This window comes from Vulpes lagopus, chromosome 6 (assembly GCF_018345385.1).
Source record: "Vulpes lagopus strain Blue_001 chromosome 6, ASM1834538v1, whole genome shotgun sequence".
In the NCBI taxonomy this organism is placed as follows: Eukaryota; Metazoa; Chordata; class Mammalia; order Carnivora; family Canidae; genus Vulpes; species Vulpes lagopus.
The window spans coordinates 121,125,570-121,150,935 of record NC_054829.1 but is presented as its reverse complement, the minus strand read 5'-3'; the positions used below and the strand labels follow the sequence as shown (position 1 = coordinate 121,150,935).

Here is a 25,366-nt window from a genome sequence, read left to right as displayed (position 1 = left end):
AGTAATCTGTATAGAAAATAGGAGGAGAGAAATTCTTCATAAAATTTTCCTGAGGCCTTTACAAAACATGTAATATTCCAAATGGAAAAGATCAGCCTTTACTAAATTTTTTATGTTTGCTATAAACCTATTGAAAAATGAGCCCTCAATACTACAGTGTATCAAAAAAGGCTGAGTAGAAATTTGGGAGGAAAATAATAAGCAAACTAAACAATAATATAAAAAAATTAGAGATCCTATATGGGAACAATCAAGCATTATCTGATGAAACTTAATATATAGTTAAGGTCAGAGACAGCTGAAGAGACACTGTTTTAGAAATGATCTTACAAAAATGAAAAAGAATATTTTGGTGTGAGTTTTGACCTAAATAAGAACAAGTAAGCATTAGCCTAAAGACTACATTCTCAGAGTTGTATCTATTCTAGTAAGTAATGCTCAAAATGTGTATACATAAATAGAAATATAAACATAACCACAAACATAAAATCCTTGAACAAGGATCTCATGAAGTGGGCAGCCCCGGTGGCGCAGCGGTTTAGCGCCGCCTGCAGCCCAGGGCGTGATCCTGGAGACCCTGGATCGAGCCCCACGTCGGGCTCTCTGTATGGTGCCTGCTTCTCCCTCTGCTTGTGTCTCTGCCTCTCTCTCTCTCTGTCTCTATGAATAAATAAGTAAAATATTAAAAAAAAAAAAAAAAAAAAGGATCTCATGAAGTGAATGGCTTGGTGGTCGAGGGCCTTTTTACCTGGAGAATGAGGATTTAAGGATGTCCAAATAAAATACACAGGAGCCTTGGTGGTGTTCCTTGAAAATGTGAGAAATCTAAGAATTTTAGGAAATCCTGAACCCAGAGCTTATGACAGGTTAGATGTCCTCAGCATTAGTCTTTGGTGAGGAGGTATGTATGAGTGGAGAGGATGGGGAGAAATCTGACAAAGCGAGCATAAGATGAGTTGCATCCTAAGGAAGTTAGGTGTCACAGAGGCAGGTTGGGTCTGTTGGAGTATCTGTGAGAGCTTTGCATACCAGTGGTAAACAAGGCAAAAGGTGGTCTTCAGAGAAAGAAATGTGCCTCACAACAGGGAAAGCATCTTCCAGCTGAGATTCTTGTGGGTAGAGAGGTCAAAAGATCAGCTGTGACTCACCAAAAATGACAAAGGGAAATGAGCTGGTAAACTCAAAATAAAAATTCACTAATTTTACTTTGGGCAGCAGTGACAACCTAAAATTTAAGACTAGTTTGTTATGCTTAGTGAAAAATGACATACTTGAAAATGAACTAATGTTATACTTGGCAAACAACTGCACTTCTTTTTTGTGGTATAAGGACGCTTTCTCCTCACCATGTTAAAAACTCAAACAAATACACTCACCACAGACCCATCCATTAAAATTCTTTTAAGAACTATTTTAGCCACCATTCTTCAGATTTAAGTAAAGTCAGCTCCATAATGCAAAGATAATTACACTTCAGCAAGACATTTTGAAAAGTTTACATGTTAAGTAGCTTTAAATGTCAGGATATCTGGTTGCTTTGATAAAATAATAATGGATGAGACAAATAACTAAATCAAGAGTTATGCGCTATTTTTTTTTTTTTTTTTAGTTATGCGCTATTTTTAAAAAGGGGTTGATATACATAAATATTAAGGAATATATTTTACAGAAAATTTTATTAAGAAACATCTAGAGTGGAGTGCCAGGGTGGCTCAGTTGGTGGAGTGTCCAAATTGATTTTGGCTCAGGTCATGATCTCAGGGTCATGAGACTGAGCCCCAAGTTAGGCTCCACACTTAGCATGGAGTCAGCTTGGTGTTCTCTGTCTCCTCCTTCCTTTGCCCCTCCCCCAGCTCATGCTCTCTCTCTCTCTAAATAAATAAATAAAATCTTAAAAAAACCCAAATAAATAATCTAATATAAAATAGTTTACATGAAACTTCTTATAAAAGGATTTTCTAGGATGCAGTTGAGTGTCTGCCTTCGGCTTAGGGCATGATCCCGAGATCTGGGATGGAGTCCTGCATCAGGCTCCCTGCAAGGAGCCTGCTTCTCCCTCTGCCTATGTCTCTGCCTCTCTCTCTGTCTCTCATGAATAAATAAATAAAATCTTTTAAAAAAAAAAGGGGGTGGGGGTTTCTGTTGTTCTCCGAGGACATTAACCTGTGACATGTTTCATCATTCCTCATTGCCTGTCTCCCTCAAAATTTTTTTTTTGTGTGTGCAATTTGCCCATCCTTTCTTCCTTTCCTTCCAGTTCAGGAAATGATGTGCCTTTCCCTGGATCAAAAGACATGCCCCCCATAACTCATCACTTCCAAAATCTTGTTTCTTTAATTATCCCCTCTCTACTTCTATCTTCAACCCTTCCATTTAACAAGCAATGTCTCTTCAGCCTCTGTCAAACAAACAAGCAAATTCTTTCTTTCCTACCATGCCATCCTCTTCACAGATGGGAACCAGAAAGGTTGTTAGAATCTGAAGCAGCTCCAAGAGTAGACCAGTCTCAACTCTGCCCCATGGTTCTCATGGGGTCTCTCTTACAGCATCTATATGCTATTTGCCTGTCTGATTCTTTCTCCTTTGTCTGGCAGATGCTTTGAATATTTCTCAATCAAAATTCTGAAGAAATTGAGTCAGACTCAACAAATGATCTCTCCTTGATCCTCTTCTCTTTTGGGCAATCTCACTGTGTTATTCAAGATGAAACCTGGAAGGGATCTTGGACTTTTCTTTATCTTGTAGGAAGTATTGTCCTTTTTGCCTCACATTATTTTAAATCTAATCTACTCCTTCCTCATATCCACAACAATGCTCTGCTTAGGCCTTTATCACCTCTCTTCTGGACTGCTGTGAAGGTGGTCACCTGGTTTCCCAACCTCTAGTCCCATTCAGGGTGAAATATTCCTAAAAGGCAAATCTGATCAAGCCAGTCCTCCACTTTAAAATATCAACACAGATGGTACTTCTGGGTTCTGAGAATAGAGATTTATAAATTTATTTATTTTTATTTTTTTCCAGTCTATTTCCTAGTATTTCCACAGCATATATATCACTTTTGTGGAACAAGGCAATAATAAAAATTAAAACATTCCACCCAACCACCATCTCCTTTAAAAAGACTTTTCCTGGGACGCCTGGGTAGCTCAGCACTTGAGCATCTTTTGGCTCAGGGTGTGATCCCAGGGTCCTGGGATCCAGTCCCGCAACAGGCTCCCTGCAGGGAGAGTTTCTCCCTCTGCTTATGTCTCTGCCTCTCTCTTTGTGTTTCTCATGAATAAATAAATAAAATCTTAAAAAAAAAAAAAAAAAAGAATTCTCCCCTTCTCCTGGACCTAAAAAGTACTTGAGAGGTAAGAGTCCAAGACTAATGTTCTACAGGCTGATCTCCTATAAAAGGAGTTGTCTTCCTCCAAAGCTCCAGGAAAACAAGCTATGGCCCAGTGCTTAATACAATCAATCCTGGTCAACTGCAAAATTTGAACCCAGGCTCCCTGATCAAGCCGGGAATGGGTGGCATACACTATAATATTTATAATTATGTGCTTGTTAAATAAATGAGTGCATAGAGCTGCAGCAATAAAGGTCACAAAGTTAGTAATTAGAAGGGCACTTGCATCTTTGTTCTTGTCACTTTAGATATAAAACCTTTTTCTCAAACTCACAACTTCTTATTTAAAAAATTTCAAACCTACAGAAAAGTTGTTAAGAACATAATAATTGCCCACGCTTTATTTCTCACCCAGTTTCACCAATTGTTAACATTTTGTCACATTTGCGTTTCTCCTTTTCTCTTATTCCCCTCTCCTTCCCTCCTCACCCCCACTTTCTGTATTCAAAAAAAAAATTTGGCTGAATCACTTCAGAATTATCTGCAGACAATTTAATGCTTCATTGCTGAATACCTGAGCACATATCTCCTAAGGATAGGGGCTTTCTCCTACCAACCAAATACAATTATCACACTTAGGAATTCAAATATTAAATATAATACTGTTCTCAAAGTCTGTGCCCAAATTTCCCATATTGTCCCAATATTGCTGTTCCCCACTGCAATCCAGGATCAATTAAGGATTAGCTAGCTACTGTATTTAGAAGGATGTTACTTTAGTCTCCCTTAGTCTAGAACAATTCTCTAGCCTTTTTTTTCTTTCAGGACAGATAATATTTTTGGAGAATCTAAGACAACTATTTTTGCAGAATGTTAAAACTTGGCTTTATTTTTTTTTTTTAAGATTTAATTTCTTTATTCATGAGAGACACACAGAGAGAGAGACAGAGACACAGGCAGAGGGAGAAGCAGGTACCCTATAAGGAGCCCAGTGTGGGACTCGATCCCGGACCCCAGGATTATGCCTTGAGCCAAAGGCAGACGTTCAACCGCTGAGCCACCCAGGCATCCCAAAACTTGGCTTTAAAAGAAATTATTTGGGCTTTTTGTACCTCACCTAGTAAGTAAGCTTCACCTCTGGATTTCATTCTGGTATTCTGAATTTATTTATAACAGACTCATTTAAAAATCAAGCACAGAACTGCAGAGTTGGAACTGGGCTCAGATACATTTGCTCAAATCTCCTCTGATTATAGCTGAGAAAACTGAAATCCAGAACAGTCTAGCAACTTGCTCAGAGCCAGGTTTAAATGGAGCTCTGACCTCATTCTACCACATTACCGCATGCAGATGTAGCTCCCGAGGACATGCTCTGTCAGATGACAAGAAGCTTTCAGACCATTTTTATACACCGAGTAGAAGTCTGAAATATTGCCATTAGATATTTCCAAATTTAAATGTTAAAAAGTCTCATACAGTAGTCTTTATAAATAAGCATTCCTCTTCTCTGACTGCTTGAATAACTGTTTCAGACGCCAAAGAGAGAAAGCAGGTAAAGCAACTTTTTCTGGGACCTCAATTAGTCTGGCCCTCAGTTCTGGCCCAGCAGGGACGGGGACCCACCCAGGTTGTGTGAAAAATAGGAAAGATCATGCGCTGGAGTCAGTTTCAGCTCCCTGAGTCATTAATTCTGCAACCTTGGAGAAATCATTACATCTCTCTTAGATTCTTTTTCTTCACATATAAAACAGAAATACAATTATTGGTACCTTACAGACTGTTATGAAGAATAAATGAGATTACTAAGAGAAATGATACTAGCAAAACACCCATGTACTGCTTGGTATGTACAAACACTAGTTCCCTTTCCAATTCTACTCCCACCTTCCCTGAACCTCCTAGTTTACATGGGTAGTAGGGACAGGCTTATACTTTACCTCCCTTCCAACACTAACGATTTAAGAAAAACATAGTTTACTAATTAAACATTATCTCTGGCTAAAGGAATTTTAACTATGTTCTAAATCATTATTAAGGAAACATTATGCTAAACGCTGGTACTTACTTTTGAGTATGACACAGCTATAATACCAATTCTGCTAGTAAAAAATATGCATATATGTTTATACTCAAGGGGTTAAACTAGAATAAAATATTCCAAAATATTAATCATGAATATTCTCAGATGGTGGGATTTTTTTTGTTAAAGATTTTATTTATTTATTCATGAGAGATAGAGAGAGAGAGAGAGAGGCAGAGACACAAGCAGAGGGAGAAGCAGGCTCCATGCAGGGAGTCGATCCTGGGTCTCTAGGATCATGCCCTGGGCTGAAGGTGGTGCTAAACTGCTGAGCCACCCAGGATGCCCAGATGGTGGGATTTTAAAAGATTTTGTCTCTTACTTCTTCACATTTTCCAATTTTTACAATAAGCATGTATTACCTTTATAATAAGAAAAAAGCTTATTTTCTAAAATAATAAAAAGATTTTAATAATACACATCTTATGATGGGATTATATTCTCCAATTATATACTGTCAAAATCACTGTGAACTTACATCAGGAAGGCAAGAATGTGCCAGAGTGCTGGAGTATAACATATTCTCTGAATATGATAAATTCAAGCAATTCAAAACTGTTTTTCTTCCATTTTCAAAACAAACTGCTGTTTTTTTCATTTAGGCACAGGGTGTACATATTGGCACGTAAGAGCTGTGTGTGTGTGTGTGTGTGTGTGTGTGTGTGTGTAAATACAGAACCACACTTAATGCAGCGAGATGCTCATGCCATAAAAGGCAAACTGGGCAAACAGCAGATACACGACTCCTATTTCATACTTAACGAGGACATGCAAATAGTGGGTGGAATTCTACCAAAATATTTAAATCATTATTTCTTCCTTTTTTTTTTTTTAACTTCTGAGTGTGCTTAGCTGAACTTGTGCATGTTAGTTAAACATCAGTAAAATGTGACTTCACTGTAAACATAATTTGGGAAGACAGAAGAGACACGGTTGAACTCTGGCAACAGTGGCAGGCACCTGCAACTGATGGAGGTGAGAAAGCAAAGGCCCTGACCTGGGGCTCATGTGCAGCCAGTTTACTGAGGGGAAGCTGAGTTAGTTGTTACAATACTGTAATTCTTCCTTAGTGATTGCTAAGTAGCTGCTGTCTGAGCCTCATCAGGTGCGCTAGTACCCTGGCTCACCCTGGGACCTCTCCACATCTGGGACAACAGTGTACCCTATTTCAGCACGATGGCTGCTATCTGCCTGATTGTTAATATTTCAAACACCACCCCATCTCTAGTGGCATATCTCTATCCATTCCTAGGCACTGCAGGTCACTGGCTATACCATGGTTATTCTAGCACCTTCATTTTGCACTTCCAAAGGTAGCTACTTGGATAGAGCATCCATGTGTGTCTTTGGGGCGTGTATGTTTGTGTGTGTGTGTGTGTGTGTGTGTGTGCATGCACGCACGCATGTGTGTTTTAAGAGAAAGAAGAGAAAAAAAAAGAGAAAGAAGAAAACATAAGGGAAATGTTATTTCTTAGAAAAAAATAATTTCATCATGGGTCCTATCATTTCAGAATCTCAAATCAGATGCAGAAAGATTTTGATTTATCCGGGATTCTGTTCTTTTTCCTGATCAATCCAGAAAGTGCTTCATCCTCTCACAGTCTGATGGAATATCTAACCTATCTAAAGCATATCATCCTCCCTATCCCTCAAAAGACAGAAAACTAATTCCTGATACTAACAGGAGCAGAGCATTCATAAAAAGAAAGTACAGCATTTTCAAAATACATCTAATGACCTAAAAATGTCATCATCTATGATACGAAATGTCAATGCTTAGACTATCAAAATAACTATTATAAAAGAGATTTCTTTTTACCTACAAGGAATGAAAAATAATTCACTAGCTCAATAAAAGCTCAGGAATAAGGCTAAACTAGATATCAGGAAAAAAAAATCAAGAAAATAGTATAACTAGTTTTTAAAATAAACAAAGCCATGTTAAAAAAACTTCACAGGAATAGTGATTTTAATAAATCAGAGAAAAGAAAATTCCATGACTGTTTAAAATGACTCCTCTAAGAACTGGATTTTCAACATGTATAGTAGTTATAATAGCAGGTTGGTCATGATATATTTTCTTATTATTGTCATTATTCCTGCTTTACATAGGAGTTTTATTTGTAGATATTTCTTTATCTATTTAGAATAATCTCCAAAAGCTAAAAATGTTAACAAGAGCTAAAATTTTTTACATAGTCAAGCATGTAAGTGTAACTCACCTTATACATGATAATTTTCAGAATCTTAAAAAAGAAAACAGTACAAGTTGTCCTTATTTTCTGTAATCCATCATAAAATACAAAAACCGTTCATACCTGCATAGGTCCAGGAATGCAAGACAGAACTCTCTCTATGTTCTCAGAGGTCACATCAACATCGTTCACAGCAACAAGGACATCACCTGAAAACAGAATAACAAAGGTTGTTGTATGAATATCCAAACATTAAAAACTAACTTAAACTTAGAACATTTTTTTAAAAAGCATCTATTCCAACCTCTTCAAAGTACTATGGAATTCATTAGGTATTATTATATAGCTGATAGCAGCAGAGCTAAGCTCCCATTCCACTCTTTTCTTATATTATAATGCAGCCCAATGTTATGCCATCACTAAAGACAACCTATGGATACTTAAAGAGATGAATATTCTCATTTTGGATACAATTGGGAGGATTATGTCAACTCAAAGGACAAATACAAAATTTGTAGCATAAACCAAGTACTTACACAGTAAAAAATTTTGGCTGAAACTGTAATTAAATCCATGTGGTACATCATAACTCAACATGCTGCAGCATTCACTGTTATTATTGATCTGTGTCTATACATAGCTCTTTGTTTCAAAGGCCCCAACCATAACAAAATTCACAGCATGTTTTGGTAAAAGCTTCTTTTCCACGGCTTTTCTGTAAATGTGTATGTTTATCAAACTTTCATAAAATAAAGATCAGTGTTAAAATGGAAATTTACTTTTATAACACAGAGGTAATATCAATATATCAGTGAGTTTTTTATTAATAGAAATATATATACACCAAGGTTATTTTCTATCATTCCTAAATATATCATTAGGAAATGGACCAAATAATTAATATTCACCTAACAGATATTTATTGAGCACCTACTGTATACCATGCACTGTTCTAGGCACTACAGATGGAGAAATGAATAGACAAAAATCTCTACTGTCACAGAGCTTCATACTCTGGGGAAGACGGATAATAGACATGTATACAGATAATAGTGTTAGTAGACAATTCTCCATCAGTCCCTCATGTTTTGTACATCTTGTAAGGCAAGGCACTGAAAGTTCTTGTTCTGGATTATTATTTCAAGAATGTTTGTGTAGTGAACAGCCTTGAACAATAGAGCTAGTGTTGTGGGGAGTAATCATCTGAAAACATGTCTAACAAAGCTCTAAAAGCAGGAGACATACATGTATTGTCATAACAGATATGAAAATTAGAGTGAGTGTAGTATACATATTTTTAAGTGTTTAGTAGAAAATTTTCTCTTTCTGTAACAGAAATATTATATCCACTTCTCATTCTCTCAGATATTTGTTTTCCTCAAGTTTTTCTCAGCATCTCTGTGACTCAGAAGTGGCAGGCTTCCTGGACATCGTATCACTGCACTGGGCAGCAAAGTTCTTTCTTAACAAGCACACAAAAGTCATTAGTATGCCCTGCCAAAGGCTGAAAGGAAATGAACTGCGTGAATTGGTTTGAACTATTAGATAAGAAATGCTCTGCAAATTACTGATGGAAAATTTTATCAAGATACATTCAAAAGTTAAATAAAATAGAAAGAGGTGAAATCAGTTTATCACAGTGCTTAAATCAATTCCTCAATGTAAAATTAATCATTTGAGAAAATCCAACAATTTCTCAGCATCTACTTATATCAAATGCATACTGAAAGGCACCAAGGGCTATGATAATATATATGCCAAAGTTTGTTTACTGCTCTACTTATACTATATACAAAATGAATATATAGTTTAAGAAATTATTATTATTCTTTAAAGACTTTCAGAGAAAGAGTACACACATGCATGCATGAGCAGGGAACCCAATGAGGGGGTGAGGGACTCAATCCCAGGGCCCTGGGATCATGACCTAAGCTGAAGGCAAATGCTTAACCAAATGGCACTCTAAGGTACTCCAAGAAACTATTTTTAAAACGAAACTATTACACATAAATCTAGAAAAAAGACATATGTAAAATGTTGCCTTTGGGTGTATAGGCTCTTTTTTTCTAAACTATCTACGTTAAATAAATATTACTATTATAAAAAAATTAAAGCTCATTATTTTACCAAAAAAAAACCCACTGTGGTAGGCAGATGAATGGTCCCCTAAAATTGTCCACATCCTAATCACTGAAATCTGTGAATGTTACCTTACATGGCAAAAGGGACTTGGCAGATGTAATTAAGTTAAGGATATTATCTAGGTGGCCCAACGTAATCGCAGGGTATTTATAAGGAAGGAGCCAGGAGGGTCAGAGTCAGAGAGAAGCTTGAAAATGCTATGCTGCTGGCTTTGAAGATACAGGAAGGGACAAGATAAGGAATTCAGGTGGTCTCTGAAAAGTTAGCCAAGGAAAGAGATTTCTAGCCTAGAAAATCCATGAGGAATGCAACTCTGTGGATACTTTGATTTTAGTGCAAGAGGACCTATTTTAGATTTCTAACTTCCAGAACTGCAAGATGATAAATTTGTGTTGTTTTAAACCACTAAGTTTGTGGTAATTTGTCACAGCATCAATAGAAAATGAATACACCTGTGTAACAATACAAAGCAGTCTTGGTTAAGACCCAAATAGGAATTAGGAACCATGAAAGATAAAGAATAGATGTGGATATACAAAGTTCAAAGAGGTCACCGGAGAAAAAAATAAATTAATCTTGTTAAAAGGAGAATTTATGCACAGAAGAACTGGGAAATATGTATGTGCCAGTGTGGTGGAATCAGGCTGTGAATTTAAACTGGTCTTTTAAATTAAGCTGAATTTGATTTAGGGGAAAGAAAATCTAGCTTTTGAAACATAGTTACCATATTGCTATTTTATACATTCAAGTCAATGCATTTACTGTCCGAAAAATTCTTAAATTTTGGGAGAATTACCTTTATTATATATACATATATATATATATTTTTTAAAACACTTTTTTAAAAAAGATTTTATTTATTTATTCATGAGAGACACAGAGAGAGAGAGAGAGAGAGAGAGAGAGAGAGAGAGAGGCAGAGACACAGGCAGAGGGAGAAGCAGGCTCCATGCACGAAGCCTGACGTGGGACTCGATCCCAGGTCTCCAGGATCAGGCCCTGGGCCGAAGGCAGCGCTAAACCACTGAGCCACCTGGGCTGCCCTTATATATTTTTAAAGCTCTAATATCAATTCCTCATTTATAACATGCAGGCATAATCAGAAAATTAAGGTCCGTCCTAATTTCTCATTCTAGAAATCCTTGAATAATGGTGGTTCATATACTAGAACTATCATTCAAAATATTTAAGTAAAATATCACATTCCCTGATGATGCTGGATAAGAAACTGATGCAAGGGAATCCCTGGGTGGCACAGCAGTTTAGTGCCTGCCTTTGGCCCAGGGCGCAATCCTGGAGACCCAGGATCTAATCCCACGTCGGGCTCCCGGTGCATGGAGCCTGCTTCTCCCTCTGCCTATGTCTCTGCCTCTCTCTCTCTCTCTCACTGTGTGACTATCACAAATAAATAAATAAAAATTAAAAAAAAAAAGAAACTGGTGCAAGGTTTTTATTTCTCATTAAAATAGAAAACAAAACTACAGAAATTTGGAAAAATTATTGATGACCCTAGCACTATAGCCATAGTCATTTTCATAAATTATTTTTAGTCTTTACCTATATTGACACAAATGATGTATAAAGGATGTCACCCTTTTAAATCTCTCAATTAATAAGAGTTTTTATGTTGGTACATAGTATTTAGATTATAATTTTAATAGTCAAATAATGCATACTTATTAAATTATAATTCAAATAACCATACTCCAGTTTGACATTTTCATGCTTTTTATTGTTTATTATTACTAAAAAATGCTTAAATAAATGTTTTCATGCACATAGTTTGCCTTCTTTTACATCTAGGGTCAGCAAACTTTTCCTGTAAAGGGCCAGATAAGTAAATATTTCAGGCTCTGAAGGCCATATGGCTTTTGTTGCAGCAACTATTCTACTCTGCAACTATAGCTCAAAAGCAGCAATAGACAACAAACACATGAATGTGGCTGTGTTCCAATACAATTTTATTTATCAACACTAACATTTGAATTTCATGTAATTTTCATATGTAATAAAGTATTCTTCTTTTGATTTTTTTTATTTTAATCACTGAAAAGGTAAAAACCATTCTCAGTTTGCAGACTACAAAGATGAGTGCTTGGCCTGATCTGACATATAGGGCATGGTTCAGAGATCTGTTTCAGATTATTTCTTTTGGATAAGTGTATCAAATGGATTAAATGGGTTAAGTGGTACATTGTTGTAGCTTAATCCTTATTTCCAATTACATTTTGAAAGGATTAAATAATTTCTTTTCTTTTTGGCTTCAAAGAGAAATCCTTTGGCACTTTCCCCACTCATTCAAGTGAGCACCACAGCAAGTGAAAGAGTTTCTGAAAATGGAAATCAGAACTTGTAGGTCCCAGCTTTATCAACTGATTGCCCTCTGTTCTTGGTTAAATCATATAATCCCTCTGGTACTCATCTGTAAAAGGAAGTAACTGCACCAGATGCTCTCTAGGAAGGCCTAAAAACTCCAATTCTACCTTTCCAATGAAGTCACTGCTTTTTTCATTCCTTTTCTACTGGGTCAAGTACCACAGGCAAAATGTGGGAAAGAAATGATGTGAAGGAGAAGAGACAAATACGGCAGAGATACTTTAAAAAAACTGAAACACTGGGGTGGCTCAGGTGGCTCTGTCGGTTAAGCGTGCAATTCTTGGTTTTGGCTCAGTTATGATCTTGGAGTTGTAAGGTCGAGTCCCAAGCTGAGATCCATGCTCAGCTCAGAGTCTGCTTGAGACTGTGTCCATTTCTGTCAGCCCCTCTCTTATCTTGCTCTCACTCTCTAAAATAGATAAATAAATAAATCTTTTTTTAAAGGGGGAAAAAGAAAATTGAAATGTTTCAAGTTTTACAGAAGGTGAAAATGAAAATATGTATCAAATAACAACATGTAAAATATCAGAGAATAAAAACCATTCATTAGGTGCTCACAAAAAAACCGAACCTATCTTTTTAAAAAAGCACTGCAAATGTTTAACTGGAAACAAGCGGAATGTCCATCAACAGTGAAATGTAAAAATGAACATACAATGGAATATCACATATCAAAAGCCTGGATATTTCCCAAGATTATAAAATAAAGAAAATAAACACAAGAGAATATACCCTATATTTTTCTATTAAATGAAGTTTAAGAAGAGGTAAAATTAAAAAAAGAAGAGGAGGAGGAGGAAAAACCAACTCTGTTGATAGAAAACTTGACTTTCAGAAGGGAGGAGGTATTAACTGGGAGGAGGCACTATGGAACCTTCTGGGTACTGGAAATGTTCTTTGGGTGGTAGTTACACAGGCATATACATATGTCAAAATTCATTCAATGTATACTTAAGATTTGTCCATGTTATGAATGTTATACCTCAAAAAGATTTCTAAAAAGTAAAAAAACTTCAAAAAATTTAAAGGAGAAATAGCACAAGTGTGTCATACAAAACAAAGTTATTCAGTGATCACAGGTGAGAACCTAAGAAGTTACACAAAAAGCACTTAAAATAAAACTTTTACTGTTGGGGATCCGTGGGTGGTGCAGCGGTTTGGTGCCTGCCTTTGGCCCAGGGCACGATCCTGGAGACCCGGGATCGAATCCCACATCGGGCTCCCGGTGCATGGAGCCTGCTTCTCCCTCTGCCTGTGTCTCTGCCTCTCTCTCTCTCTGTGTGTGTGTGACTATCATAAATAAATAAAAAAAATTAAAAAAAAAACTTTTACTGTTAAACTAATGTGTTTAGAACATTAATGTGTGATTTCTTTAACCCTATCCTTTCCAATCCTTAAAAAACACCTACTTAAACTAGCAAAACTGGGTCATCTTGATGAAAAAAAAATCACCAAGGTGATACATAATTTCTAGGATGCAGGTAAAAAGAGGATTTGCTTTGGTTTAGGGATACAGACTGGCTACTCGTAGTCAAGGAGCAATCAACTGTCAAACTTTTTTTTTTTTTTAAGATTTATTTATTTGAAAGAGAGAGAGCACCTGCATTCATGTGCATGGGGGTGGGAAGGAGCAGGGAGGGGCAGAGGGAGAAAGAATCTCAAGCAGGCTCCACACCCAGCATGGAGCCCAACACGGGGCTTGAACTCACAACCCTGAGATCATGACCTGAGCCAAAATCAAAAGTCAGATATTTAACTGACTGAGCCACCCTAGTGCCCCTCAGCAGTCAAACTTTAAGAAAAACTCAGAAATAAAAAATAAGGAGTTAAGTCAGCAGAAAGAACTGCAAAAATGGCACCAGAAAATGCAGCGAACCCCCCAGAATCCCAGTAAAAGAAGAATCAGAATAGAATATGAGTTCTACTGTCATGAAAGGGAAAGAATGAAAATAGTCACCAGTCTCACTGTGTTGGCCAACACACTTTAGTCAAAGGAGGGTCATTCTCCAGCTAAGACAATGGCAGAAGTCACCCCAGCATACTGCATTACCAGGACAAAGTTTTCAAGATCTTCCTGCATATGGGGTTACCTCACAGTTCAACCACAGAATTCAGTGTGAAATCAAACTATGAAAGAAACAAATGAGAGAATTCCATCCTGGGATTATCAAAGTCACCATGACATTATAATTGTCCATTATTTATTCCCAAAGTATGTGACTTTAAAAATATACAACATAACCATAAAATTAAATATCTGAAAAAAGAAAAAACATTTATAATGTCTCCACACAAACCCAACTCTTACTAGCATTTTGCTGCATTTATATTTACTTCTAATCATTTTCCCATATTTTTCTACATAGTATGTGCATTTATTCAATAACTGTTTTTGAGGGCTTATTTATCAACCAAACCTTTTGCTATGCATCAAGGATGTAATAATCATTTTATTCTGACAATTTTTTTACATATTGGTAAATCATAAATTCTTCCATTATGAAACTGAAATGATGAACTTCATTTTTTTTGCCTTTTTATTGCTACTCAATACACATGCAGAAAAGTGCACAAACTGTAGTAGTACAACAGTAAATTACCAAAAATGCACATATTTATGTAACTACATTCAGGCCAAGAAGTATACTCTGAGCATCATGTGTATCTTTAAATTATTTTAAATATAATCAACAGGACTATATAGTAGTCTCTCCCTCTCTGTAGTTCATTCTCTTTCCTCCCACACAGATGGTATGAGAAGACGGAAGTGTCATTTCTAGAGGATTCAGCAGACTGGAGTGAGGATCAGGGGAAAGTAAACATGGAATAGGACGTTCACTGATCATAACCACCTCTCCACTAGGGTTCAAGAGAAATGGGCAAAAAGAATTTTAGAGATTTGTCTACAAATCAGTCCAATTAGGTCCTGAACAGAGGCCCCAGATAAATATAGGCGTTTCCCATCTTGTGGTATCCTAAAATTATGGTGGTTGGCAACAACCAGGCAAGATTTCATAAGCATGAATTCTGGCATCCTCTGAAAGAACAAAGAATAAACCTTAGAGACATTTTACAAAAGAGGAAGTTGAGCACCTGAGAGAACATAAGCATGCATTAGCTATCTGTCACAGCATAACAAATGACCCCAAAACTTAGGCATTTATTTATTTATTCATTTATTTATTTATTTATTTATTTATTTATTTTTAAGATTTATTTATTTATGATAGACATAGAGAGAGAGTGAGGCAGAGACACAGGCGGAGGGAGAAGCAGGCTCCATGCCGGGAGCCCGACATGGGACTCGATCCCGGGACTCCAGGATCGCGCCCTGGGCCAAAGGCAGGCGCCAAACCGCTGAGCCACCCAGGGATCCCCCAAAACTTAGGCATTTAAAACAACCACTACCACCTATTATCCTTCTTGGTTCTGGGGCTGACTGGGCTTAGCAGAGGTTCTCACTCAGGGTTCCTCATGTAGTTGCAGTCAGATGGTGGTTGGGGTTGGAATTATCTGGAAGGCTTCTTTACTCATGTGTGGTAACTGATGCTGCAGGGCGGCTGAGACCTCAGTTGGGATGATTAGCTGGAATACTACTCATGGCCTCTTCATGTGGACCACCCTTGCTCACACAATGGCAACTGGACTCCAAGAATACTAAGCAGAAGCTGCATCACCTCTTATGATTCCACTTCTGAAATCACATAGTACTAGTTAAGCTGTAGTCCAGGCCCACAGGGTAGGGAGGGGAGGACCCAAAAACTTAACTCTCCATGGAAGGAGTATCAACATGACGTTGTAAGAAAGGAATAGGGAGATCTTGTTTCAACCATTTGGAACACCCACTGCATAGATGTCCTTCCTTTGTGATTTTGCCCTTGTAAACCCCTATCATTGCACTTATCATACTATGTGAAACTGTCTACCTACTTCTTTTTTTTTTTTTTAAGATTTTATTTATTTGACAGAGACAAAGAGAGCAAGCACCTGCAGGGGGAGCAGCAGAGGGAGGGGAAAAAGCAGGCTCCCCACAGAGCAGAGAGCCCCTCGTGGAGCTCTATCCCAGGACTCTGAGATCATGACCTGAGCCGAAGGCAGATGCTTAACTGACTGAGCCATCCAGGCCCCAGTCTGCCTCTTTCTGACCCATCTCTTCCATCACAGTATGAGCTTCTTAAGAAGTGTAAGTGGATCCTTAGAGTAATCTTTGTATTCCTGACACTTAGCAAATGTTCAAAAGTTTCATTGAATCAATGAACAAATGCAATTTAGACTAAGAAATATTTTTAAATGTTTCTAAAGTAGCTATAAAAGTTTATCTAAATTTTTTTTAAGATTTTATTTATTTATTCATGAGAGACACAGAGAGGGAGAGGCAGAGACAGGCAGAGAGAGAAGCAGGCTTCCCTCAGGGAGCCCAATGGGGGACTCGATCCCGGGACCCCGGGATCATGCCCTGGGCCCAAGGCAGACACTCAACTGCTGAGCCACCCAGGTGTCCCAGTTTATCTAAATCTTATAGGCTGAGTTAACTTAAAAGACCATGAGTTTTTAAATCTGTTAATAACTTAAGTTTCATTAACAATATATTTTCACATTTGACTAATACAGCTTTACCTAAGTAATAAAGTTGCTATGACTCAAGCATTATATCCAACGCTGAAAATGTATTAGCAATACAAAATGCTCACCTTAATATATATTCAGAATGACTTTTGGATTTTTTTCCCCTTAAAACTGATGAAATGTTTTATGACAAGCACCCTTAAAAGGAAATTTATGTATAACATCACTGTTGCTAAATATGCCAAATGAAACAGCTTAAAACCACTCCAAGAACTTAGTGTACTCAAGTGCAAACATACAATTTAAAAGTATTTTTATTCATAAATTACATATTTTTATATCATGCTGTTGAATATAGGTCATTCAAATCTAAATTATCATTGTAAAATTAGCTTATTTTCTTTCTCTTGTCAGCAAATATAACCAAGATGAAATATAATTATATAATTCAAAACTCAAAAATTAGTTAAGCTATTCCTTGGCTTAAACGAGGCACACGCATATTCAACTCACCAAAATCCTTATTTAAGAACACCATAGCCTTCCTTGAAGTACACCATGCTTAACAATTTCTCTATTGTCCCAAATATCACCAAGCAGTCCTTAATCTGTTGAGACTTTGGATAGAATTCTGTTTTGATCATGTCTCACAAAACATCATTAATCATGAATCTCTGCACACAAGAACTGATATTTACCAGCAACACTTACCAATTAATATCTGACCACTCTTCATAGCAGATCCTCCTGGTAGCAGGCCATGGACCACAAGTCTCTCTCCACTGCCCTGTTTCCCACTTTTTTTCCAGCTCCACTTGGTCTGATGAATAATCCCAACCAGTACTTCCAGAAGCTTGAGCTGCTCTCTGGCTTTGGTTACAGTTAACTTTTTGGGGTTTACATAAATATTCACATCTTTATACCGCTGTTGGACAACAACTCCTGTTTTCGGGTTGGACTGATGCTTTAGAATGGACACTGGCTCATTGTCATTGCTATTTTTTTTATTATAGCGCTTGGGTAAAAGACTTTTACTTTTTAAAATTTTGGTAAACCGCTTCAGCTTAGGTTCATACTTTTTTCCTTCTTTGTAATCTTCTTCAATTATAATTTCATTTTCACTGAACCGGACATGGTTCACAGTAGGAGTCTCAGGAAGGAGGCTTTCTTCTTCATCTTCACTCAATTCCAAATAAAATAATTCTCCATTTTTCTGCACATTGTCCAGCCATTCAGGTTCAACATCACTATAAAAAAGAGAAAAGATATTCTGAATAGCAGCCAAACATAAGAAAAATAGTTATGTCTTTTGGGCATGGGCACGCAGGGAGGTGGGAGGAGGTGAAAATTCTTTGATTCTTTCAAAGTCTCACTATTTCTGATTTACTGTAAGCATCAACATTATTTCCTAGGACACCTTTTAAGAGTCTTGAAGAAATGGGGTTGGAGGAGAGGGAATCAAAAAGCATAGTAAGGGTAGCCCTGGTGGCTTAGCGGTTTAGTGCCGCCCTCAGCCCAGGGTATGATCCTGGAGACCTGGGATCGAGTCCCACGTCAGGCTCCCTGCATGGAGCCTGCTTCTCCCTCTGCCTGTGTCTCTGCCTCTCTCTCTCTCTGTGTCTGTCATGAATAAGTAAATAAAATCTTTAAAAAAAAAAAGGCATAGTGATAGAAAAGAAAAAAAAAAGAGATGGCCTCCTTCTAGAACCTAAGATTTTTTTTCATTTTAATTCAGCCCTTGTAAGGTTATTCCTCACTTTACACCATTTCACTGGACAATAATTTACATTAATAGTTGACTGTTCAATTATATCCAGATATAAGCCATTTGGAAATTGGACATAAAAACATCCTGTTTGCATAGAAATTATTTAGTATGTTTATGTTAAAATGAAAACTAAAGCCTACTGTTTTTAATAAATTTGTTTATACGATAAATTTTCAAAACATTCACCTCACCATAAACTAAAATCTTTGCTAAAAACTAGTTTATAATCACAGTTGATAAAGATCGCTTCTACAGCTTAAAATTTCCATTAAACTTGTTTTTGTTTTTTTTTGTTTTTTTTTTTTAATTTTTATTTATTTATGATAGTCACACAGAGAGAGAGAGAGAGAGGCAGAGACACAGGCAGAGGGAGAAGCAGGCTCCATGCACCGGGAGCCCGACGTGGGACTCGATCCCGGGTCTCCAGGATCGCGCCCTGGGCCAAAGGCAGGCGCCAAACCGCTGCGCCACCCAGGGATCCCTAAACTTGTTTTTGTATAAATAATTGTAGTAAGAAAAATAAACCGCATATTACATAATTTGTCATGTGATTGTTAAAAAAACTTTTAACTGAAGTAGGCCATTGATAAAAACAAAAGTACTTCTATTAAAATGGCTGAAACAGCATTACAAAACAAAATGCTATCTTAAGGTAGCAATCCTAAATACAAACTCAACCCTGCCTGTTCAATGTGACACTACCTTTCAAACTGCTATTTTTAAAATAAAACTGGTTACAGTGGAAAATAAAGTATGTAAAGAGAGTAATTTCAGAAACACCAGCTGTAATATTCTGATGTAAAAGGGTATAATTTGTGTTCTAATCATTCCATCAAATAGAAAGACATTTCTGTTTTCTGCACTATTTATTAGCAACTCTTATTCTTTTAACTTAAAAGTCAATTATTTCTCTAGGAGCACCTGGGTGACTCAGTTGGTTAAGCGTCCACCACTTGAATTTGGCTCAGGTCTTGATCTCAGGGTTGTGAGATCCAACCCTGTGCTGGACTCTGTCCAGTTGTTGGGCTTTTTGCATTGGGATGGAGCCTCCCTAAGATGCTCTCTCTCCCTCTCCTCTGCTCCTCCCCTCTACCACCCAAACCTGTGCACACTCTATCACTCTCTAAAAAAAAGTCAACTTCACTCTAAAAGTTGTGAAAATTACTTTTAAAAAATGTATTACTCTATTACTCAACTCTGAAACTAACCACTGATCTCATCTGTGGTTGGCAATTTTCAACTATATATTAATGGTTTAAAAAAAGGCATATCCAGGGCAGCCTCGGTGGCGCAGCGGTTTAGTGCCGCCTGCAGCCCGGGGTTTGATCCAGGGGACCCTGGATAGAGTCCCACATCGGGCTCCCTGCGTGGAGCCTGCTTCTTTCTCCCTCTGCCTGTGCCTCTGCCTCTCTCTCTCTCTCTCTCTGTGTCTCTATGAATGGATAAATAAAATCTTTCTTTTTTTTTAAAGGCATATCCAGCCCCATATATAAAACTAACATTTCCTTGGCACTTATTGGTTCCTAATTGTGGCATTATTTTAGCACCATTTAGCATCAGGTTTTAACCATTTATCAGATGTTTCAACCATATCTATCTGTACCCACAGAAATTAGTATTTACTCTGAAGAATCTAAATATTTCCAATCTAGATAACTATGTACCATGATTTAAAATGGTACAATGTACATATCATGATTACATATAATTACATATGAAGAGATGTATCAGTTTAAACACTGAATGAGGGATCCCTGGGTGGCGCAGCGGTTTGGCGCCTGCCTTTGGCCCAGGGCCCGATCCTGGAGACCCGGGATCGAATCCCACGTCGGGCTCCCGGTACATGGAGCCTGCTTCTCCCTCTGCCTGTGTCTCTGCCTCTCTCTCTCTCTGTGACTTTCATAAATAAATAAAAATTAAAAAAAAACCAAAACAAAAACAAAAACAAAAACAAAAAAACACTGAATGAAATTATTTGCTTTATAATCTCACTCTTTTAATCTTTAAAATTTGAATGGGAAACCATTTTTTGGCTATGACTTAAAGATATTTGCAGCTGGCAGGGAGCAGGCACAGGGCATTCAATCATGGAGCAAATGAACAGTGCAGGGCACTTGGAAAGGACTAGAATTGTAATGATTAAAAAACATCAGTTCCTTCCCCTGTCTAGTGGAGAAGAGAAAGTGAGAAAGAATTCACAACAATACATATGGTAAATGAAAGACAGAGGTCATCGAGTTTAGCCTGGGATTGAGGATCAGGGCAGGGAGAATTTCTGGTAGAGGAGACACAGAAGTAAGTTTTAAAAGAGTAGGTGGTTGGTGATGGGGATATGGGGAGCTGAAAGAGAAAAGACAACTCCAAGCAGAAGGAACAGCATAAGCAGAGGCCTTGAAGGACTGTCTCCATGCCCATGTGGACAACTAAAGCTAGTCTGGAACATACCTCAACATCATAAAAGCCACATATAAAAAACCCACAGCTACTGTCATCCTCAAAGGGGAAAAACTGAGAGCTTTCCTCTATAATCAGGAACAAGACAGGGATGTCCATTCTCACCACTGTTACTTAACATAGTACAGGAAGTCCAAGCCTCAGCAATCAGACAACAAAAAGAAATAAAAATTAACATCCAAATCAACAAGGAAGAAGTAAAACCTTCAATATTTGCAGATGACATCATACTCTGTAGAGAAAATCCAAAAAACTCAACCAAAAAACTGCTACAACTGATACACCAATTCAATAAAGTTGCAGAATACAAAATCAACATACAGAAATCTGTTGCATTTCTCTAAAATAATGAAGCAGCAGAAGGAGAAGTTAAGGAATCAATCCCATTTATAATTATACCCAAAATCATAAGATATCTACAAATAAACCTAACCAAAGAGGTAAAAGATCTGTATTCTGAAAACTATAAAACATGTATGAAAGAAATTAAAGATGACACAAAGAAATGGAAAAATATTCCATGCTCATGGATTGGAAGAACAAATATTGTTAAAATGTCTACTACCACCCAAAACAATCTACACATTTAATGTAATCCTTATCAAATTACCACCAGCATTTTTCACAGAGTTAGAATAATCAATCCTAAAATTTATATGGAAAAAAAATAAATAAAATAAAATAAAATTTGTATGGAACGACAAAAGACCCTGAATAGCCAAAGCAATCTTGAAAAAGAAAAACAAGGGCACCTGCGTGGCTCAGTGGTTGAGTGTCTGCCTTTGGCTCAGGTCAGGATCCAGGATAGAGTCCTGCATCAGGCTCCTCACGGAGAGCCTGCTTCTCCCTCTGCCTATATCTCTGCCTCTCGCTCATGAATAAATAAAAAAAATCGTAAAAAGAAAAAAAAAAGGAAAGCTGGAGACATCACAATTCCAGACTTCAAGTTATATTACAAGCTGTAGTAATCAGTATGGTACTAGCACAAAAACAGACACGTAGGTAAATGGAATAGAATAGAAAACCCAGAAATTGATTCACAATTATAAAGCCAACTAATCTTTGACAAAGCAGAAAAGATATCCAGTAGAAAAAAATAATAGTTTCTTCAACAAATGGTGCTGGGAAAACTAGACAGGAACATGAAGAAAAATGAAACTGGACCACTTTCTTATACCATACACAAAAATAATGTCAAAATGAATGAAAGACATAAATGTGAGACCTGAAACCTTAAAAATCCTAGAAGAGAACACAGGTAGTAACTTCTCTTAACATTGGCTATAGTAACTTTTTCTAGGTAGGGTCCCTGAGCTCAGCAAGAGAAACAAAAGCAAAATGAACTATTGGGACTACATCAAAATAAAAAGCTTCTGCACAGTAAAGGAAACCATCAACAAAACTAAAAGGCAACCTATGGAATAGGAGAAGATACTTGCAAATGATGTATCTGATAAAGGATTAGTATCCAAAATATATTTAGAACTTATCAGGGCAGCCCGGGTGGCTCAGCGGTTCAGCGCCGTCTTCAGCCCAAGGCATGATCCTGGAGACCCAGGATCAAGTCCCATGTCAGGCTCCCTGCACGGAGCCTGCTTCTCCCTCTGCCTGTGTCTCTGCCTCTCTCTCTCTCTGTGTGTCTCTCATGAATAAATAAATAAAATCTTAAAAAAAAAAGAACTTATCAAACTCGACACCCAAAAAACTAATAATCCAGTTAAGAAATGGGCAGAAGACATGAATAGACATTTCATCAAAGATAACATACAGATGGCCAACAGACACATGAAAAGATGGTCAACATCACTCATCATCAGTGAAATACAAATCAAAACTACAATGAAATACTACCGCACAACTGTCAAAATGGTTAAAATTAACAACACAGGAAACAAAGATGTTAGCAAGATGCAGAGAAAGGGAAAACCTCTTACACTGCTGATGGGAACAGAAGCTGGGTAAGCCACTGTGGAAAAATATGGAGGTTCCTCAAAAGTTAAAAATAAGAGCTACCAAAACTAGAAAGAACCCATCAAAAAGAAGAATTAAAGACCAACATCTCTGCAAAAATTCTCACCAAGATACTAGCCATTAGGATCCAACAGTATATTATGAGGACTATTCACCACAACCAAGTGGGATTTATCCCCGGGATGCAAGGGTGGTTCAACATTCGTAAAACAATCAATGTGATAGATCACATCAATAACAGAAAAGACAAGAATCATATGATCCTCTCATCAGATGCAGAGAAAGCATTTGAAAAAATACAAAACCCATTCCTGATTAAAACTCTTCAAACTGTAGGGATAGAGTGAACATTTCTCAATATCATAAAAGCCATTTATTAAAAGCCCACAGCAAATATCATTCTCAATGGGGAAAAACTGAGAGCCTTTCCCATAAGATCAGGAACACGACAGGGGTGTCCACTCTCACCACTGCCATTCAAGATAGTACCAGAAGTCCTAGTAATCAGACAACAAAAAGAAATAAAAGGCATTTAAATTGACAAAGAAGTCAAACTCTCTCTCTTCACAGATGACATGATACTGTATACAGAAAACCCCAAAGACTCCACCCCAAGATTGCTAGAACTCATACAACAATTCAGCAATGTGGCAGGATACAAAATCAATGCACAGAAATCAGTGGCATTTCTATCCACTAACAATGAAACTGAAAAAAGAGAAATTAAGGAATCAATTCTATTTACAATTGCATCCAAAACCATAAGATACCTAGGAATAAACCTAACCAAAGAGTTAAAGGATCTATATTGTAAAAGTTACAGAACACTTATAAAAGAAATCGAGGAAGATGTAAAGAGATGGAAAAACATCCCATGCTCATGGACTGAAAGAAAAAATATTGTGAAAATGCTTGTGCTACCCAGAGCAATTTACACATTCAATGCAATCCCTATCAAAATACCATGGACTTTCTTCATAGAATTGGAACAAATAATCCTAAGATTTGTATGGAACCAGAAAAGACCCCAAAGCCAGGGGAATGTTGAAAAAGAAAACCAAAGCTGGGAGCATCACAATGCTTAACTTCAAGCTGTATTACAAAGCTATGATCATCAAGACAGTACTGGCACAAAACAGACACATAAATCAATAGAATGGAATAGAGAACCCAGAAATGGGCCCTCAACTCTATGGTCAACTTATCTTTGACAAAGCAGGAAAGAATATCCAATGGAAAAAGACAGCTTCTTTAATTAATGGTGTTGGGAATATTGGACAGCCACAGGCAGAACAAAACTGGACCATTCTCTTATACCACGCACAAAGATAAACTCAAAATGGTCGAAAGATATAAATGTGAGACAAGAATCCATCAAAATCCTGGAGGAGAACACAGGCAACAACCTTTTTGACCCTGACCATAGCAACTTCTTGCAAGACACATCTATGAAGGCAAGGGAAACAAAAGCAAAAATGAACTATTGAGACTTCAAGATAAAAAGCTTCTGCACAGCAAAAGAAACAATCAACAAAACTAAAAAACAACCCTACAGAATGGGAGAAGATATTTGCAAATGATATCAGATAAAGGGCTAGTATCCAAGATCTATAAAGAACTTATCAAACTCAACACCCAAGAAACAAATGATCCAGTCATGAAATGGGCAGAAGACATGAACAGATACTTCCCAAAGAAGACCTACACACAGCCAACAAACACATGAAAAAATGTTCCGTATCACTTACCATCAGGTAAATACAAATCAAAACCACAACAAGATGCCACTTTACACCGGTGAGAATGGCTAAAATTAACAAGACAGGAAACAACAAATACTGGCAAGGATGTGGAGCAAGGGGAACCCTCTTGCACTGTTGGTGGGAATGCAAGCTGGTACAGCCACCCTGGAAAACTGTGTGGAGGTTCCTCAAGAAGTTAAAAATAGAACTACTCTATGACCCAGCAATTGCACTACTGGGTATTTACCCCAAAGATACAGATATAGTGAAACAAAGGGGCACCTGTACCCCAATGTTCATAGCAGCAGTGTCCACAATAGCCAAACTGTGGAAGGAGCTACGATGGTTTTTGACAGATGAATGGATAAAGAAGATGTGGTCTCTATATACAATGGACTATTACTCAGCCATCAGAAAGGACGAATAACTACCATTTGCTTTAATGTGGAACTGGAGGGTATTATGCTGAGTGAAACAGGTCAATCAGAGAAGGACAATCATCATATGGTTTCACTCATATGAGGAATATAAGAAATAGTGAAAGGGACTTATGGGAAAGGAGGGAAACTGAGTGGGAAAAAAATGAGAGAGGGAGACAAACCATAAGAGACTCCTAACTCTGGGAAACAAAGGGTTGCAGAAGGGGAGGAGAATGGGGGCATGTGGTGACTAGGTGATGGGCACTAAAGAATGAACACTGGGTATTATACTATATGCTGGCAAATTGAGTTTAAATAAAGT

At 37.4% G+C, this 25,366-nt stretch overlaps 1 protein-coding gene across 3 annotated transcripts in view; it reads right to left on the bottom strand.

Moving 5' to 3' along the window:
• INTU (inturned planar cell polarity protein) overlaps positions 1-25,366 on the bottom strand; it is an 84,624-nt gene that overhangs the window by 46,615 nt on the left and 12,643 nt on the right. For all 3 annotated transcript variants that reach the window (XM_041757712.1, XM_041757714.1, XM_041757713.1), the window contains exons 2-3: positions 17,402-17,937; positions 7,730-7,815 (exon numbers count right to left, since the gene is read on the bottom strand). In XM_041757712.1, the coding sequence (XP_041613646.1) occupies positions 7,730-7,815; positions 17,402-17,937 (622 nt within the window). The remainder of the gene's footprint in view (positions 1-7,729; positions 7,816-17,401; positions 17,938-25,366) is intronic.